Here is an 18548-nt window from a genome sequence, read left to right as displayed (position 1 = left end):
GGGCTGCATGGTCGAGTCACCAGAAGAAAGCCATTACTACACAAATGCCACAAAGTATCCCACTTAAAATACGCCAAACAGCACAGAGACAAGCCTCAAACCTTCTGGCACAAAGTCATTTGGAATGATGAGACCAAATTGAGCTTTTTGGCCACAACCATAAATGCTACATTTGGAGAGGATTCAACAAGGCCTATGATGAAAGGTACGGAGGTGGATCGCTGATATTTTGGGGATGTGTGAGCTACAAAGGCACAGGAAATTTGGTCAAAACTGTTGGCAAGATGAATGCAGTATGTTATTAAAAAATACTGGAGGAACATTTGCATTCATCGGCCAGGAACCTGCGCATGGGACGTACTTGGACATTCCAACATGACAATGATCCAAAACACAAGGCCATGTCGACCTGTCATTGGCTACAGCAGAATAAAGTGAAGGTTCTGGAGTGGTCATCTCAGTCTCCTGACCTCAGTATCATTGAGCCACTCTGGGGAGATCTCAGACATGCAGTTCATGCAAGACAGCCCAAGAATTTACAGGAACTGGAGGCTTTTTGCCAAGAGGAATGGGCAGCTTTACCATCTGAGAAGATAAAGAGCCTCATCCACAAATACCACAAAAGACTGCAAGCTGTCATTGATGTTAAAGGGGACAATACACGGTATTAAGAATTGGGGTATGTAAACTTTTGATCAGGGTCATTTGGGTAGTTTCTGTTGCCATTATAATTTAAAAAGAGTAAACACAGTTGATTGATAATAAATGGCTTCAGCCAAACACTAACCATGAGTGAAAGAAGAAAAGTTTTTGTGTTATCATTCATATTCTCCGAAAAATGGCCAAAAAATCATAAATTCTGCCAGGGTATGTAAACTTATGAGCACAACTGTACTCTCAAGCCATAGGAATAGTCGAGGAATATTTTTGTAGATAATTCAGAAGCACATTATTTATAAACAGGCAAAAATGGGGTGAATTGTTTATTAGGCCCCATTCACACCTTAATGTTTTGTAGATTAAAGCTCCAAAATGCTCAACGTCCCAAATCCCATGGTTTCCCGTTCACATCTGAGCATAGTGCTGCTTGAAGCTTGTAGATCGAAAATGATTATAAGCTACAAGCTTCAGATGTTTTTGGCCCCAATAGACTTCAGTGGGAGTGCCTGAAAAATGTGACAACACGTGAAAAAAAAAAAAAGTGAAAATATGTGCGAAAATGCATATTGGCTAAAAAGAATTAAAAAAAAAATAACGCTCAAGCCTCACTTGCCAGCTAAGACACACAAAATAAAAAAGCTCGTACAAACACTAAAAAGCCTACAAAACGACAAAAGATGCTCAGCTTAAGTGTGAATGCAACCTTAGGGATACTGGACAAAAATGATTGTTGGTAATCTGTAAAATGAGATAATTGTGTGTTATTTACTGTACTATTGCTTTCAAACCAACCTAACTATTGATATTCTCTCCTATACCATTAATGCATGTATCGCTTATACTCTTATTCACAATAATTGGATATGGTTTCTTTTAGCTTTATCAGGTTTTTTTTTACATTCAATAGCCATATAAAGGGCCAGATTTGTCACTAGGCTTAGTAGACGTGCCTATAAGTGAAGGCAAAGAGGCAGCTTTCTGTGTTTCTTTCTCATCAGTTACATTACAAGAAACCTGTATAAGGATACTCAGGATAGAACAAGGCAAATAAGAAAAATATTTGTACAAAAGAAGTGTTGCTAACAAGGAGCTGTTGCTTTATGTACAACGTTTTGTGTGCTTGATCATATGGGTTATAGCAGAGGCCTCAAAAGTACAGCTCATGTGCCACCTTTGGCCCGCTAAGACTGAGAAGGGGCATAGATATAAGGGGACTGATGGGGACACAGATGTAAATGGGGACTCATATGTAAAGGGGCATATGACACAGATTTAAGGGGCCAAGGATGGGGTGCAGATGTAAGGTGGGAATATGATTGGGATGTAAGGGAGGACTATGGAGATACTGATATATATAGGGGGGCTCTGATGTAAGAGGAGCTCTGCTGTGGGTTCAATTGTATATGGAATTTTTTTGCTTTGTTTTACTAAAGTTCTTTCTCCATGGTTCTAAATCATAGTTGCATAGTTAGGTTGAAAAAAGACACAAGTCCATCCAGTTCAACCTTAAAAGCAATAAATAAATAAAATAAAAAATATCATACAATCCAGTATATCCAATTTTATACCCACAGTTGATCCCGAGGAAGGCAAAAAACCCCAGCAGAGCATGCTCCAATTTGCTACAGCAGGGGAAAAATTCCTTCCTGATCCCTCAAGAGGCAATCGGATTTTCCCTGGATGAACTTTACCTATAAATGTCAGTACCCAGTTATGTTATGTACATTTAGGAAAGTATCCAGGCCTTTCTTAAAGCAATCTACTGAGCTGGCCAGAGCCACCTCTGGCGGGAGTCTATTCCACATTTTCACAGCTCTTACTGTGAAGAAACCTTTCCGTATTTGGACATGAAATCTCTTTTCCTCTAGACTTAAAGAGTGCCCCCTTGTCCTCTGTGTTGACCGTAAAGAGAATAACTCAATACCAAGTTCACTATATGGACCCCTTATATATTTGAACATGTTGATCATATCCCTCTTATTCTCCTTCTCTCAAGAGTGAATAAATTCAGTTCCTCTGATCTATCCTCATAGCTGAGCTCCTCCATGCCTCTTATCCCTTTAGTTGCCCTTCTCTGCACTCTCTCCAATTCCCCGATATCCTTTTTGAGAACTGGTGCCCAAAACTGAATTGCATATTCCAGATGAGGTCTTACTAATGATTTGTACAGGGGCAAAATTATATCTCTCTCCATACCTCTCTTAATACAAGAAAGGACTTTGCTCGCTTTGGAAACCGCAGCTTGGCATTGCATGCTATTATTGAGCTTATGATCTACCAAAACCCCCAGATCCTTCTCCACTACGGGTCCCCCCAGTTGTACTCCCCCTAGTATGTATGATGTATGCATATTCTTAGCCCCCAAGTGCATAACTTTACATTTCTCAACATTAAACCTCATCTGCCACATAGTCGCCCAATTAGACAGTGCATTGAGGTCGGCTTGTAAATTGGAGACATCCTGTAAGGACGTTATTCCACTGCATAGCTTAGAGTCATCTGCAAAGACAGAAATTTTACTTTTAATCCCAGACCCAATAACATTTATAAAGATATAAAAAAGTAAGGGTCCCAGCACTGAACCTTGGGGTATACCACTGATAATCTTAGACCATTCAGAGTAAGAATCATTAACCACAACTCTCTGAATTCTGTCTTTTAGCCAGTTTTCTATCCATTTACAAACTGATAGACTTACCTTACACCTTACAAATCATGCTGATTACTAAAAAGCTCAAAATAAAATACATTTGTGTTAATTGTATTCTTTAATTTTAAAAACCTTTTTTTTTTTGGCCAACAAATATTTGTAAAACATACAATGTGGCCATTGTGCTGAAAGGTTTGGGGACCCCTGGGCTGTAAATTGATCAGCCCTTACCAGCTCACAGTGCTTTTGGTTTTCTACCATGTCCTACTGCTCTAAGCATGCAGTGGGTATAAACAAAGAATCTCCCTGATTCAAAATAATCACATTTTGTTGCTTTGCAGCCAGAAATGATATACACAGTTTTTGTTTTATCCAGAGGTATTTCCTCAGTGCAACTTATAACATCCAAGTGAAAGATATACAGTGCCTTGAAAAAGTATTCATGCCCCTTGAAATTTTCTACATTTTGTCATGTTACAGCCAAAAACATAAATGTATTTTATGACCAACACAAAGTGGCACATAATTGTTAAGTGGAAGGAAAATGATAAATGGTTTTCAATATCTTTTTACAAATAAATATCTGAAAAGTGTGGTGTGCATTTGTATTCAGCCCCCTTTACTCTGATTCCCCTACCTAAACTCTAGTGGAACCAATTGCCTTCAGAAGTCACCTAATTAGTAAGTAGAGTCCACCTGTGTGTAATTCTATCTCAGCATAAATTAGAGCTGCACGATTCTGGCCAAAATGAGAGTCATGATTTTTTTGCTTAGAATAAAGATCACAATTCTCTCACGATTCTCGCTGCGTAATAATATCTTTCACACTATACAAAAAAATTGGGCTAACTTTACTGTTTAGTTTTTTTTTTAAATTCATTCAAGTGTATTTTTTTCCCAAAAAATTGCATTTGAAAGACCGCTGCACAAATACAGTGTGACCTAAAATATAGTTTTATTCTCTAGGGTCTCTGCTAAAAAAAATATATATATAATGTTTCGGGGGTTCTAAGTAATTTTCTAGCAAAAAATAATGATTTTAACTTGAAACCAACAAGTGTCAGAAAAAGGTTTAGATTTTTAAGTGGTTAAACTTCCCTCATTTACACACCAAGTTCATTCCTTTGTTCTAAAGAACAAAACGTTACAATGTTTATAGTTAGCTCAGCGGGCTGAGGAATGTTGTGATACTTGGCAGACTGGCCGTTTTTTTTTTTTTTTTTTTTTTTTGACAGATGTTGGCTTCAGCAGAGAATTCTCTGCATAGAAAGAATTGGGAAAATGCTTTGTCGAGATCGCGGGGGGGAAAAGATTGCGATCTCGATTCTTAATGATTAATTGTGCAGTTCTAGTATAAATACAGTTGCTCTGTGAAGCCCTTAGAGGTTTGTTAGAGAACTTTAATGAACAAACAGCATCATGAAGGCCAAGGAACACGCCAGACAGGTCAGGGATAAAGTTGTGAGAGAAGTTTAAAGCAGGGTTAGGTTATAAAAAAAATAATAATCCCAAGCTTTGAACATCTCACGAAGCACTGTTCAATCCATCATCTGAAAATGTAACTGCAAATCTACCAAGACATGGCCGTCCACCTAAACTGACGGCTGCTTCTCTAATACTCTCCTTGCCCAGCCTAAGAGGCTCATGGTAACTCTGGAGGAGCTGCAGAGATCCACAGCTCAGGTGGGAGAATCTGTCCACAGGACAATGATTAGTTGTACACACCACAAATCTGGCCTTTATGGAAGAGTGACAAGAAGAAAGCCATTGCTGAAAGAAAGCCATAAGAAGTCCCATTTGCAGTTTGCGAGAAACCATGTGGGGGACACAGCAAACATGAGTTAGAAGGTGCTCTGGTCAGACGAGACCGACATTTTTACTTTTTGGCCTAAAAGAAAAATGCTATGTGTGGCGGAAAACTAACACTGCGCGTCATCCTGAACACGCCAACCCCACCGTGAAACATGGTGGTGGCAGCATCATGTTGTGGGGATGCTTTTCTTCAGCAGGGACAGGAAAGCTGGTCAGAGTTGATGGGGAATGGATATAGCCAAACACAGGGCAATCTTAGAAGAAAACCTGTTAGAGTCTGCAAAAGACTTGAGACGGGGATGAGGTTCACCTTCCAGCAGGACAACCACCCTAAACATACAGCCAGAGCTACAATGGAATGGTTTAGATTAAAGCATATTCATGTGTTAGAATGGCCCAGTCAAAGTCCAGACCTAAATCCAATTGAGAATCTGTGGCAAGACTTGAAAATTGCTGTTTACAGACACTCTCCATCCAATCTGACAGAGCTTGAGCTATTTTGCAAAGAAGAATGGGCAAAAATGTAACTCTTTAGATGTGCAAAGCTGGTAGAGACATCCCCAAAAAAACCTTGCAGCTGTAATTGCAGTGAAAGGTGGTTCTACAAAGTATTGACTCAGGGGGGCTATATACAAATGCACGCCACACTTTTCAGACATTTATTTAAAAAAATGTTGAAAACCATTTATCATTTTCCTTCCACTTCACAATTATGTGCCACTTTGTGTTGGTCTATCACATAAAATCCCAATAAAATACATTCAAGTTTTTGGTTGTAACATGACATAATGTGGAAAAACTCAAGGGGTATGAATACTTTTTCAAGGCACTGTAACTGTTCAAAAGACATGTGACACAACCCTTCTCTTAGTGTGGTGTATGGAGGAATTATAATTTTCAGTACTTTCAATACTTTGTTCTCTTTCCTCCCTGGTCAGCTCCTACTCTGCCTTCTCTTCCTCTTCCTGTGTTGCATGCTCTGCTCACCCATCCACCCTCTGCCTTGACCAGCTTCCACTCTATCTTCTTTATGTTCCCCTGAGCCACAACAAATTGCCATCCTCCTCCTCCATTCTTCCCTCCAGGTTCATGTCTAGCCACCTTTCTCCATAATTTAGTTGTGCTCTTATCCCATTGGTCTGTGTTCAGCTTCCTCTGTGCCTCCTAACCCACTCTCAGTTCCACGGTCAGTTTACGCAATGGCTCATCCCATACATAGATCTAGCAAGATGGCACCTTTTGACAACATAATATGTTTCTGTGTAAAATATTGCCTGATTGGACAGTAACATATGCTAGTGCGTTATAAATCACTTAAAGGCCAGATACCATTTAGTCTAACTTAAAGGGGTTGTGTTTTTTCACCTTAATGTATCCTATGCATAAAGGTGAAAAAAACGTTGCTTCTGCCACTGAGCACCCCCCCATTTTACTTACCTGAGCTCATTCGTTCCTCTGCCAGAGACACGCTCTACCTCTCTGGCCAGGGTTCTCGGCTCTTGATTGGATAGATAGATAGCAGCGCAGCCATTGGCTCCCGCCGCTGTCAATCAAATCCAATGACGCTGACGCTGGGGGGCGGGGCCAAGTCCGGCATTCTGTGTCTATGGACGCAAATGCTGGACTTGGGAGTGCGCCTGCAAGGTAACCCCCAGGGATATGCAATTAGCGGACCTCCAGCTGTTGCAGAACTACAAGTCCCATGAGGCATAGCAAGACTCTGACAGCCACAAGCATGACACCCAGAGGCAGAGGCATGATGGGACTTGTAGTTTTGCAACAGCTGGAGGTCTGCTAATTGCTTATCCCTGTCTTAGGGGGTTTACCAATGCGGGGAGGAGCCGCGAGTGCCATTGGGGGACCCCAGAAGAGAAGGATCAGGGCCACTCTGTGCAAAACGAACTGCACTATGGAGGCAAGTATGATATGTTTGTTATTTAAAAAAAAAATGAGGGTTTACAGCCCCCTTAAAGCGGTTTTACACCCAGAAACATAAATGTAATATATTGCAGCTTACCAAATCTTAGATGTGATAACTGTATTCACTTTCTTTTTTAATGATTTTTTTTTTGCCTTTATTGTCACCTGCTGATCTGGCCTGTAACACACTTCCTGTGGTAAGGTGTCCCGACTCTGGATATAGGAGCACTGGAGACACTCTTGGACAACAGCATTTTCAGTCTAAGGAGAGGGTAGTGTTAGATGCACATCAGATTTTAGATGGACTTGACTAACAAATTAAAGCTGAACTTTAGCTAAGACTTTATAAACAGTTACAGAAACAGTTGTATTCCTATTGTGATAAAGATTTTACATAAATTAATAAAAGCTGATCATTGTGTAAAAAATTACTAATGCGCAAACCACACAAGGCAAATAAATACAAAATGAAAAATGCAATAAAAGTAGCTGCCAACAAGAAACAGTGTTCACACACTAAACAAAACTGAAAAGTAAAGAAATGTGGCGCTTACTCAAACAAATCCTGAATAGATGACAATAACTGAATAAATAATCACTAAAAATAAAACTAATAAAAAATGTCTGTGCAAAACAGTGCAACAATAGCAGCTACATATTAAGGTGTAAAAAGTAAACAAGCTGATAAAAATAGCAAATACCAATAATGCAGTGAATGTGCAATGATATCCAAGATAATGTGCAAAGTGACAGGAAAAAACTTCCAGAAGGTGCAAGTAGATTCTTAAGCAATTAAATCAATTGTGACACCAAAGTCTTTAGAAGTGTAGTCAATCCTAAAACGGTGCTGAATCCCAATAGACAAGATAGTTCATCTGATATACAGTGCATCCAAATATAAGTAAACCGTGCATGTGCCACACTCTAGTAAGGTTACTCCATCCAATGTGAGTGATGCCGTTTCCCCCAGCCCCTCACCTCATATAGAAATGAATCACGCTTAAATATTCCACACTGGCCGATCGATTTCTGATTCCCCAGTTGATCAGGAAAAATCAGGCTCTCAAGTTGGCAGTGCTCAATAGCATGCAAAGGCAAGAGGATGACTCTGTGGTGTAGTATTTATCAAATAATTTTAATAATAAAAGATAATATCAACCTACAATTGAAGAAATGCTTTATATTCGTTGCGAACGGGAGGCGGCGTGATGTTCTGCGCATGCGTGGCCACTTTTTGACGGCAGGCACCTCGGAAAACGTCGTCTGTGCATGCGTGGCTACTTGACAGAACATCAGAAAGCGATGTCTTTGCCGTTCTGCGCATGCGCCTGCGACTTATGAACATTTCCGACTTAAGAACAAACCGGCAGTCCCTAACCCGTTCGTAACTCGGGGACTGCCTGTAAACAGTAATATTATTAGCACATCCAAGCAACAGCCAGCATAAACAGTAATCTAATGAAACACTAAACTAATTAACAACTAGTCACCTAGACAAGCCTAGGTGCCTCAGGTCAGTGGCCATCCAGACAGTTTGGCACCAGTATTCAAGAAGACCCAGGGCTGACCAAATTTCATTAAAGCGGAGGTTCACACAAAAATTGAACCTCCGCTTTTCGGAACCCTCCCCCCCTCCGATGTCACATTTGGCACCTTTCAGGGGGGAGGTGGGTGTAGATACCTGACTAAGACAGGTATTTGCACCCACTTCCGGCATAGACTCCCACGCGAGTCTATGCCTCTTCCTGGCCCCCCGCGCTGTCTGCTGGGACACACACGGGTTCCAGGAGATAGCGGGGACCAGTTAGGACGCGCATCGCGACTCGCGCATGCGCAGTAGGGAATCGGGACGTGAAGCCGCAACGCTTCACTTCCTGATTCCCTCACAGAGAATGGCGGCGGTTCGGCCTCGGGTGCCGACACCACTGGATTCAAGGACAGGTGAGTGTCCTTATTTTAAAAGTCAGCAGCTGCAGTATTTGTAGCTGCTGACTTTAAAAAAAAAATTTTTGCGGGACTCCCTCTTTAACTGGCTTTCTTTTCACATACATCTCACTGAGTTTTAAGTTGGCAGAGACCGTCATGGCTTCCTTGACTGTTAATTGTGATACTGTCATCTTGCATTATATACCAGGACATCTTCCTGAATGCTTGTAGCCATGGCTTTTTTTCAGCGGGAACGCGGGGGAACGCAGTTCTCACACCTCCAGCACTGAATGTATGTATGTGGAATCTATGTGGAGTCTATTGTTTCTGGGGTGGAGTCTATTGTTGCTGGGGTGGGGTTTATTGTTGCTCATTGCAAGGGATCTGTTTTACTATCTTTCTTGTTTTCATTAACAAATTTCATAAAAATTACTGAGCAGCACAAAATACTTGGTTCTGTATTCTCTGAAAGGTGCTGTACTGGGAGGTGGGTAGGTGGTGGAACCAAGGGATGGTGCTCAGAGACGGGTAGGGGGCGGAGATGAAGGGTAATTCGGAAGGGTGGAGTTCCTGTACCTATTCCCTGAGAAAAAAAGCCCTGCTTGTAGTTCCCTCAAATGCAGTCCCCTCCAAAGGCCCCTCTCCCGATTGGGTCTGTTACACTCTGCAACTGGACTCTGAGTGTTTACTGCCACTGTACCACACCGCCTCCCCACAGGCTGGCTTAAGGCCTCCTTCACATGGCTGTCTGGCCACATACATCAGATTCCAGCAGCAAGAATCAGTGGATTCTCATGGTTGGAATGATGAGTGCATGCGAATAGCGGTAAGGTACTGACAGGCTGACAGCAGCCATCACTGTTTGCATGTAGCCGCACACCAAGCGGTTACCTGCGTTTAGGAATGGGTGTCCAAGCCTGGACACATCTAACCTAAGAGTTGGAATCTGGTTGCAATGAGCCAGTACAGACAGTTCTTGTCTCAGACACTTTGGTATGTAAGGTCCAATGTCCCAGGTGTAGAGATGGATGGGTGGATTGTCTCCTCTGTCCTCATGCATGCTGGAAGTCTGCTCTTAATAAAACTAGTGGAGTTTCAAGCTATGTTTTCTTTTGATGTCCACAGTTAGACAAAGTTTTCTTTTTTTTTTTTTTTTTAATAAGGTTACATAACTTTTAATTGAAACAGCATTAAGAGCAATCTAAAGTAATTGAAGAGATTCTTTACATTTGTCTGAATACACATTGCTGTTACAAAATCAGGTGCTTTGATTCACTGGCACAAAAGTAATATCGATTAGCAAAGTAATTTTCTCTTTATATTCGATCAGTTATCTTTTTTTTTTTTTTATTAAAATATGTTTTCATTTCTGAGTTGTCTAAATGATGCGGGAAATCTTTGTGAATCTGGAAGAAAAAGTATGAAAAGAGCTTTAGAGACAAATAAAGGATATATTGTTCACCTACTCAGCCTTATTCTTTACAGAAAGGTCAATCTTATTTATCTTTGATGTTTGGAAAGCCTTGTCATAGAAAGTACCGACACAAGAAATAGCTTAAGCTCAAGAGCATTTGACATTGAGGAGAATAAAACAAGATGGTTCAAGCCTATTCTGAATAAAGCAATTTTCTCTGCACTTTTCGAGATGGGTTAGTACAATGGAGCCATTATCACTAGACGAGGCAATAAGTACGGTGGAGAAAATTTCAAGAAGACACTGGAACAATGACAGTTCAGCCGTCTGAAAAACTTTCATAGCAGCTTTTAATTTGCCCTTTGTACATGATGATACATGAAAGAATCAGACATGTGTTAATCACTGAAGGACAGTACAAAGTAATTATAAATTGATTATCTAAAGTCTTATTGCTAGCTCAGATACATCAATAATGGACAGCTCTTGGTGAGAAAACATTTTACAAGATTATTTCTACCATAGTAACTATGTGTCGTGATAGTCTGTTAGAGACCCAACATACTTGGGTTTATTCCTGTAAGTTTTTTAAGTTGTCCATTAATTTTCTGAACATTTGTTTAATTTTCTAATGGTTAGGTCACATACACGTTTGTTTTCAACTGAAAAAATTAAAAGGAGCAGGATGGAAAATGTTTCTCAAACAAAGGAAATTCAAACTTTGAATATGGCTTTCAGGCAGAAAAAGTCATAGGAAAAAAATCATACATATTGTTGTGAAACCTGTTAAATACATCTTAAGCTGACCATACATGAATCAAAATTTTGCCCGGTTTAGCAGGGACCAGCTGAATTTTGATCTATTGTATTTATGGGCAGGCTAGTTGTAAAGAATTCGATCTACCCATCAACTTCTGTACAACCAGCCTGTTGGGTTTTTCCCAATCGATCTGTGCTGCTGGCTATAGCTGGAAGCGTCAATCTGTGCCTCTTCCCCGGACTTCTTTATCAAGAGCAATGGCACAACCATCAATCCATCCCCGCATGCCAGAGTGCTAGGTGTTGTCCTGGGCTCTGAACTCTTCTTTCAGCCCTACATCCAATCGCTGTCCAAAGCTTGCCACCTCAACCTCTGCAATATCTCCAAAATACGTCCCTTCCTAACCAATGAAACCACAAAGCTTCTAATCCACTCCCTGGTTATCTCTCGCCTCGACAACTGCAACTCCCTCCTCATTGGATCACCTTTCAATAGATTATCCCCCTTCAGTCCATCATGCATGCTGCTACCAGTTTCATCCACTTTACCAACTGTTCAGCGTCTGCCACCCCTCTCTGACAATCCTTCCATTGGCTGCCACTCTCCTAACTAATTCAATCCAAAGTACTAACAATAACTTACAAAGCCATCCACAACTCCACTCCCAGCTACAGCACTAAGCTAGTCTCAAAATACCAACCAATTTGTCCTCTTCGTTCCTCCCAAGACCTCCTGCTCTCTAGCTCCCTCATCACCTCCTCCCATACTCCCCTCCAGGACTTCATCCGAGCCTCTCCCATCCTATGGAATTCCCTACCCCAATCTGTCTGACTATCTCCTACTCTGTCTACTTTTACCTGATCCCTGAAAACGTTTCTCTTTGGAGAAGCCTTTCCTGCCTCCACCTAACAATTGTACTTTCATTTTCTTCAACTGACCACAGTTCTTACCTTTTTGTATCACTTTACCCTCCCTTCTAGATTGTAAGTTCTAATGAGCAAGGCCCTCTGATTCCTCCTGTATTGAATTGTATGGTACCTGTACTGTTTGCCCTAATGTTATAAAGCGCTGTGCAAACTGTTGGCGCTATATAAATCCTATATTATAAAAATAATGATCTGTGTATTCTCATGGCAGGGGGGACGTCTCCCCACTGTCGGAATACAAAGGGGGAATCGGGTCATTTATTTTTGTTCAACCCACTGTAGGGCCGAAACAACTAATCGATTAATCGACAACTAATCGATTATGAAATTAGTCGATTATGAAAATAGTAATCGATTAATCGGCCAGTAACATAATGGGGTTAAAAAAGCTAAAATTAGCCCTATATAGTACAAAAAGAGCAAATAATCTCTACTGTAAATATTACTTTCACTGGTGCAAAGAAAAAAAACTAACGGCTAATTTTTTTTTTTTTTTTTTAACTCCATTATGTTACTAAATGTCTGGCCTGGTTCCCACCCATGTGTTTTTTGGTGCTTTTTGCAGAAATGCACTACAGTTCATTTAACATTCACATCTATGCTTTTTTCAGCTGCTGTGTATTTGGAAAGGGTCAAGGACCTTTTTCAATGCAAAATGGTAATTTTTTGGTTCAATATACTTCAATGGAGAAGCTGCAGAAAAGCATGTAATATTACAGTTCTGTTTGAAAATCTGCAAAACAGTCTAAAATTTTTTTTTTTTTAAATAAAAATGTAATAAAATTTGATCTGAGTGATGATATTTACCAGATTCAACCTCTAATGCCCCGTACACACGGTCGGATTTTCCGATGGAAAATGTCCGATCGGAGCGTGTTGTCGGAAATTCCGACCATGTGTGGGCTCCATCGGACATTTTCCATCGGATTTTCCGACACACAAAGTTGGAGAGCAGGAGATAAAATTTTCCGACAACAAAATCCGTTGTCGGAAATTCCGATCGTGTGTACACAAATCCGACGGACAAAGTGCCACGCATGCTCAGAATAAATAAAGAGATGAAAGCTATTGGCCACTGCCCCGTTTATGGTCCCGACGTACGTGTTTTACGTCACCGCGTTCAGAATGATCGGATTTTCCGACAACTTTGTGTGACCGTGTGTATGCAAGACAAGTTTGAGCCAACATCCGTCGGAAAAAATCCTAGGATTTTGTTGTCGGAATGTCCGAACAAAGTCCGACCGTGTGTACGCCCTATAATAGTATATAGAATATATCTCTTCTGTCTGTTATTCTCAGAGAAGATTAAAGATTTTACTCCCTAACCATATAGTTGGTTATTTATATTTACCCCTGCGTATAAAGATATTTAGGAATAAATTGCCTTTTTTTAAACTTTACATATTAACTAAATTATACACCACACTTTTTTTAAGGTTATTAACTGATTAATCGAAACAATAATCTGCCAACTAATCGATTATGAAAATAATCGTTAGTTGCAGCCCTAACCCACTGGAAGAAATGAGTAATGTATGGGCTGCCTTCGATTTACATTTAAATAACAAATCTGGATGAAATTTTAAGGGTTTTCAAATTAAATGAGTTGCCTCAATGATGGCAAAAAAAAAATTTGCATTTTGATACAAAATTTGTACAAAATTCTACTAGTGTATGGTCAGCCTAACTGTTTTTGGGTTTATTGTAAGGTATAATAAAGCTGTTAAAGCCAAAATTAATTTTCTGAAATTGCCTGTTATGTGGCCATTTTCACATAAATAGTATTTAGTGGTGTTATTTTTTTTAAGGACTATAGAGGAAAAAGACAATTTTACTAAAGCCCAAGCCCAAGAAAATTAAAATGATCCTTTGCAGTGGGGCTGAGCCCACACCTCAAGGGTGTTTTTGTAGTCTAAAGCCGGGTACACACTACAGTTTTTTTTTTTTTTTTTTTCGTGCCACCCAGCGGCCGCTGTACTAACCATGTGAGCTTAATCCAGCGTTCTCCCCCGCTGAGCTGTTGTGTTCTGCCAGAACGCTCCGATCACTGCTCTCTGCTATTGGCTGAGAGCGCTGATCGGGAGTCGGTCGGCTGCTGGTTTTCCATCATGCATGTCTGACATACACACGGCCGAAAGTCAGCCGAGTTTTTTTGAACTGCCCATTGTCTCCCAACATTCAGCCGGTGTGTACAGAACTTAAGGGAGAAGAGAAATTGTTTTACTTACCTGATACTCCACCATGCTTTGGCAGTGGACTGTCCCTTGACATCATTGTATATTTTGAAGATATTTGCAGCTGAGAAAATCAGTCCCCCTTTTCGCATCATAAGCCTCTAATCACAACAGAAGCCCCCTGCCCTTTCACATCAGAATTGCTGTGACCCAGATAAAATCTTACAGTGGGCTAAACGTGGCCCTCTGCTAAATATTAAAGGGTAACTCCACTTTCGTGGGGAAAAAAAAATAGCAAATAACGAAAAAATTATATAGCACATATAATTGCGACACTAATCATATTGTAATTGAATGTTATTAAAAATTAGCTTTCCTTTTCAATCTGCAGCCAATGTAATTTTCTAAGAATGCATTGCAATATGGCTACCTGGAGTTGTTCTGTACACAAAATGTATACTGACCACTCCCCAGAAACATCATTTTCTGCTTGTGTGATTGGCTCACCAATTTTCCCAGAAGTCTGCCTAAGATACAAGTCAGATTTCAGGCATCCCCTGCAACAAAAATGTAATTTTTGGAGAGATACTTTCAATAGGAGCACGTCTAACGGGATGCAGGCTCAGCAGATTTCCTCATTAGTGCTTTCCAGCTGCACACCTGACAGTTAATTATGAAACCATTCCCATTAGACCCACTCAGAACAGAGGCACAGACAAACACACAGGGATTTCTTCAGAATAACAAAAGGTAGGAATCTGCAACAAAGTTTGTTATAATCCTTGCAGTAAACATAGATCACCCAGAGGGGAATGTTGTTTTTTTTTCTCAACAAAAGTAGAGTTATGCTTTAAATGTCACAAACTGTGTCCATACATGGGAAAATCCAGTCTGTCGCCACTCTTCGGGGTACATATTGATCTCATGCTGCTGTTACATTGTGGATTAAGGCACACAATAAAGGAAGTTAAATTAACAGTCATTTTGTATCAAACAGGTCTAGAAGACTATGAAGCTGCCCTTAAGATTGACCCTACCAACCCCAGTCTGAAATCTGATGCTCAAAAGATTCGACGCATTATCCAAGGCTCCATTTTAGATCAGGAATGATGAAATATTTGTATCACTTTTATCTTCCTTTTCTTTTCTTTTTACTAATTGCTGGTTGCTTTATGTTTGTGTTTATATGTCTTCTAATTTATAATAAAACCTTCTGCTGTTTTGTATACTTGTTCCCAGTGTGGCTCATAAAAATCTTTCAGTTTCATCTTAGGGCACTTTTTCCAGTACAGGCAGTTCCCAGGTTACGAACACATTAAGGACTGTAGGTTTGTTTGTAAGTGGAATTTGTTTGTAAGTTGGAACACTGCTTGTAAGTGTAATGCCGCGTACACACGAGCGGACTTTACGGCGGACTTTGCCCGGCGGACTGGATTTCGTCGGACAATTCGATGTGTGTGGGCTCCAGCGGACTTTGTTTTCTCAAAAGTTGGACGGACTTAGATTTTAAACTTGTTTAAAATTTATCCGTTGAAATCGAGTCCGGTCGAAAAGTCCACTCGTCTGTATGCTAGTTCGACGGACAAAAAGGCACGCTAGGGCAGCTATTGGCTACTGGCTATGAACTTCCTTGTTTTAGTCCGGTCGTACGTCATCACGTACGAATTCGACGGACTTTGGTGGATTGTGTGTAGGCAAGTCCGTTCATTCACAAAGTCCGTCGGAAAGTACGTCGAAAAATCCGCCGGGCAAAGTCCGCCGTAAAGTCCGACCGTGTGTACGCGGCATAACTCCCACCTGTGCAGGGATGTGGGATGTTCCGGAGTCTGCCTGTGCAGGGATGTGAGATGTGGGATGTTCCGGTGGCTTCTGGGGCTCTTCTGGCCATGCAGTACACAAAGTACGGCAGTGTGGAATGTGGCAAGATAGCTGCTCGGAGGTATCCAGGACCAGCGTGGAGCACAAGCAGCTGGCATTGAAGACGTTTGTAAGTAGGAATCGTTCGTAAGTCGGGTGTTCGCAGGTTGGGGACTGCCTGTATATAGGTTTAAAGTGGATTTTCACTCAAAAGTGGAAGCTCCACTTATCTACCTCCCCCCTCGGATGCCACATTTGGCACCTTACCTGTTTTTGACAGGTACCTGCTCCCACTTCCAGGTGATCGCGCCATGACGCGATCACCCAGAAGTTCGGCCCCCTCATCCATCACCCGCTGCTGGGCCATTCAGAAAGTGCAGCGTGCTTTGCGCATGCGCAGCAGGAAACAGGCCGTGAAGCCGCAAGGCTTCACGGCCGGTTTCCCTTAGAAGGAATGGCGGTGGCAGCACCGAGAGCCAATGGAAAAATCAGCTGGGGTGCTGACATCGCGGACTCCCTGGACAGGTAAGTGCCCTAATATTAAAAGTCAGCAGCTACAGTATTTGTAGCTGCTGACGTTTATTTTTTTTTCTGAAGGAGGCTGGACCTACTCTTTAAAGAGTAACTCCACTTTTGTTGAGAAAAAACAATCCCCTCTGGGTAATCTATGTACATTGCAAGGATTTTATCAAACTTTGCTGCAGACTCCTACCCGTTTCTGCTCTTAAAGCAGAGCTATACTTTCTCAGTCAACACTAACTATTTTTAATCCTTATGCTGCTAGCATTAGTAACTAGATAGGAAGGTATATTATATTTTCTTGTTGTAACCAAAATTATATCAGGAGTCTTCATGGCTTTTTTCCCCTTTCATCTGGGGGGGGGGGCATTCACAGCTAAGCACACCCTCCTGCCTGCATGCCTGAGCTAAAGCCAGATGGATTACAGTAAGTGAATGCTACATGTCTTCTGCCCTTACTCAAGATGGCTGCAGCTAGAAACGCTAGAGGGGTCTTTTTCAAAGTGATTTCTCAACAAAATAAAGTATAGAGACATGGATGGATGGGTGATTTTACCTTGAATATTAAAAATTAATCAAATAGGGTTTTCAGATTGCAGTATTCAGATACACTGTAATTCCACTGTAAGAAAAAGCTGTATGTTCTAATATGTCCTTGGAATACTGATTCCTGAATGGGAGTGTCTGTGTTAATTATAATCAGCTGATGCATTTATACAATATATTACAAAAAATATTGGGACGCCTGCCTTTACACGCACATGAACTTTAATGGCATCCCAGTCTTAGTCCGTAGGGTTCAATATTGAGTTGGCCCACCCTTTGCAGCTATAACAGCTTCAACTCTTCTGGGAAGGCTGTCCACAAGTTTTAGGATTGTGTCTATGGGAATGTTTGACCATTCTTCCAGAAGCACATTTGTGAGGTCAGGCACTGATGTGGCCTGGCTTGTAGTCTCCACTCTAATTCATCCCAAAAGTCTTCTATCGGGTTGAGGTCCGGACTCTGTGCAGGCCAGTCAAGTTCCACCACCCCAAACTCAATCATCCATGTCTTTATGGACCTTGCTTTGTGCACTGGTGCACAATCATGTTGGGACAGGAAGGGGCCATCTCCAAACTGTATCCACAAAGTTGGGAGCATGAAATTGGCCAATTGGCCAAATTGTCTTGGTATGCTGACACCTTAAGAGTTCCCTTTACTGGAACTAAGGGGCCAAGCCCATACCCTGAGAAAAAACCCCACACCACAATCCTCCCTTCACCAAATGATTTCTCAACTGATGGTCTATAAAAAGGTGTCTCATTATCAAGGTGTCACACAAGAAACATCTCATGATGGGTAAAAAAAGCAAAGAGCTCTCAAGACATTTGCAACCTTATTGCTGCAAAACATACTGATTGCATTGATTACAGAAGGTTTTCTAAACTTCTGAATGTTTCAGTAAACACTGTTGGGGCCATAATCCAGAGGTGGAAAGAACATCATTTCACCATAAACCGGCCACAACCAGGTGCTCCTTGCAAGATTTCTGACAGAGGAGTGAAAATAATTATTAGAAGAGTTGTCCAAAAGCCAAGGCTCACTTGTGGAGAGCTTCAGAAAGACCTGGAATTAGCAGGTACATTATTTCAAAGAAAACAATAAGTAATGCACTCAACTGCCATGGCCTGTATGCATGCTCACCACGCAAGACTCCACTTCTGAAGAACAAGCATGTTGAAGCTCGTTCAAAGTTTGCTGCACAACATTTAGACAAGCCTGTGAAATACTGGGAGACTATAGTTTGGTCAAATGAGACCAAAATTGAACTCTTTGGATGCCATAATATAATACACACCATGTTCCGAGGTCAAATGGCATTGCACATCACCCCAAAAACACCCCCACACCAACAGTGAAGTTTTGAGGTGGGAGCATCATGGTCTGG

At 41.1% G+C, this 18548-nt stretch overlaps 1 protein-coding gene across 4 annotated transcripts in view; it reads left to right on the top strand.

The window, feature by feature from the left end:
- DNAAF4 (dynein axonemal assembly factor 4) overlaps window positions 1-15468 on the top strand; it is a 96673-nt gene extending 81205 nt beyond the window's left edge. For 3 of the 4 annotated variants that reach the window (XR_012242781.1, XM_073618765.1, XM_073618764.1), the window contains exon 9: window positions 15240-15468. Coding sequence is in view for 3 of the 4 variants with exons in the window: in XM_073618765.1 (XP_073474866.1) it covers window positions 15240-15352 (113 nt within the window). In the remaining variant the exon portion in view is untranslated. Of the gene's footprint in view, window positions 1-7244; window positions 7315-15239 lie in introns of all 4 variants that reach the window. The other variant, XM_073618766.1, reaches the window with a different exon arrangement.
- The last annotated feature ends 3080 nt before the right edge of the window (window positions 15469-18548 follow it).

Source organism: Aquarana catesbeiana, linkage group LG03 (genome assembly GCF_042186555.1).
Source record: "Aquarana catesbeiana isolate 2022-GZ linkage group LG03, ASM4218655v1, whole genome shotgun sequence".
Taxonomy (NCBI): Eukaryota; Metazoa; Chordata; class Amphibia; order Anura; family Ranidae; genus Aquarana; species Aquarana catesbeiana.
Note: the sequence above shows the minus strand (reverse complement) of the source record. Positions and strands in the feature narration are given on the sequence as shown.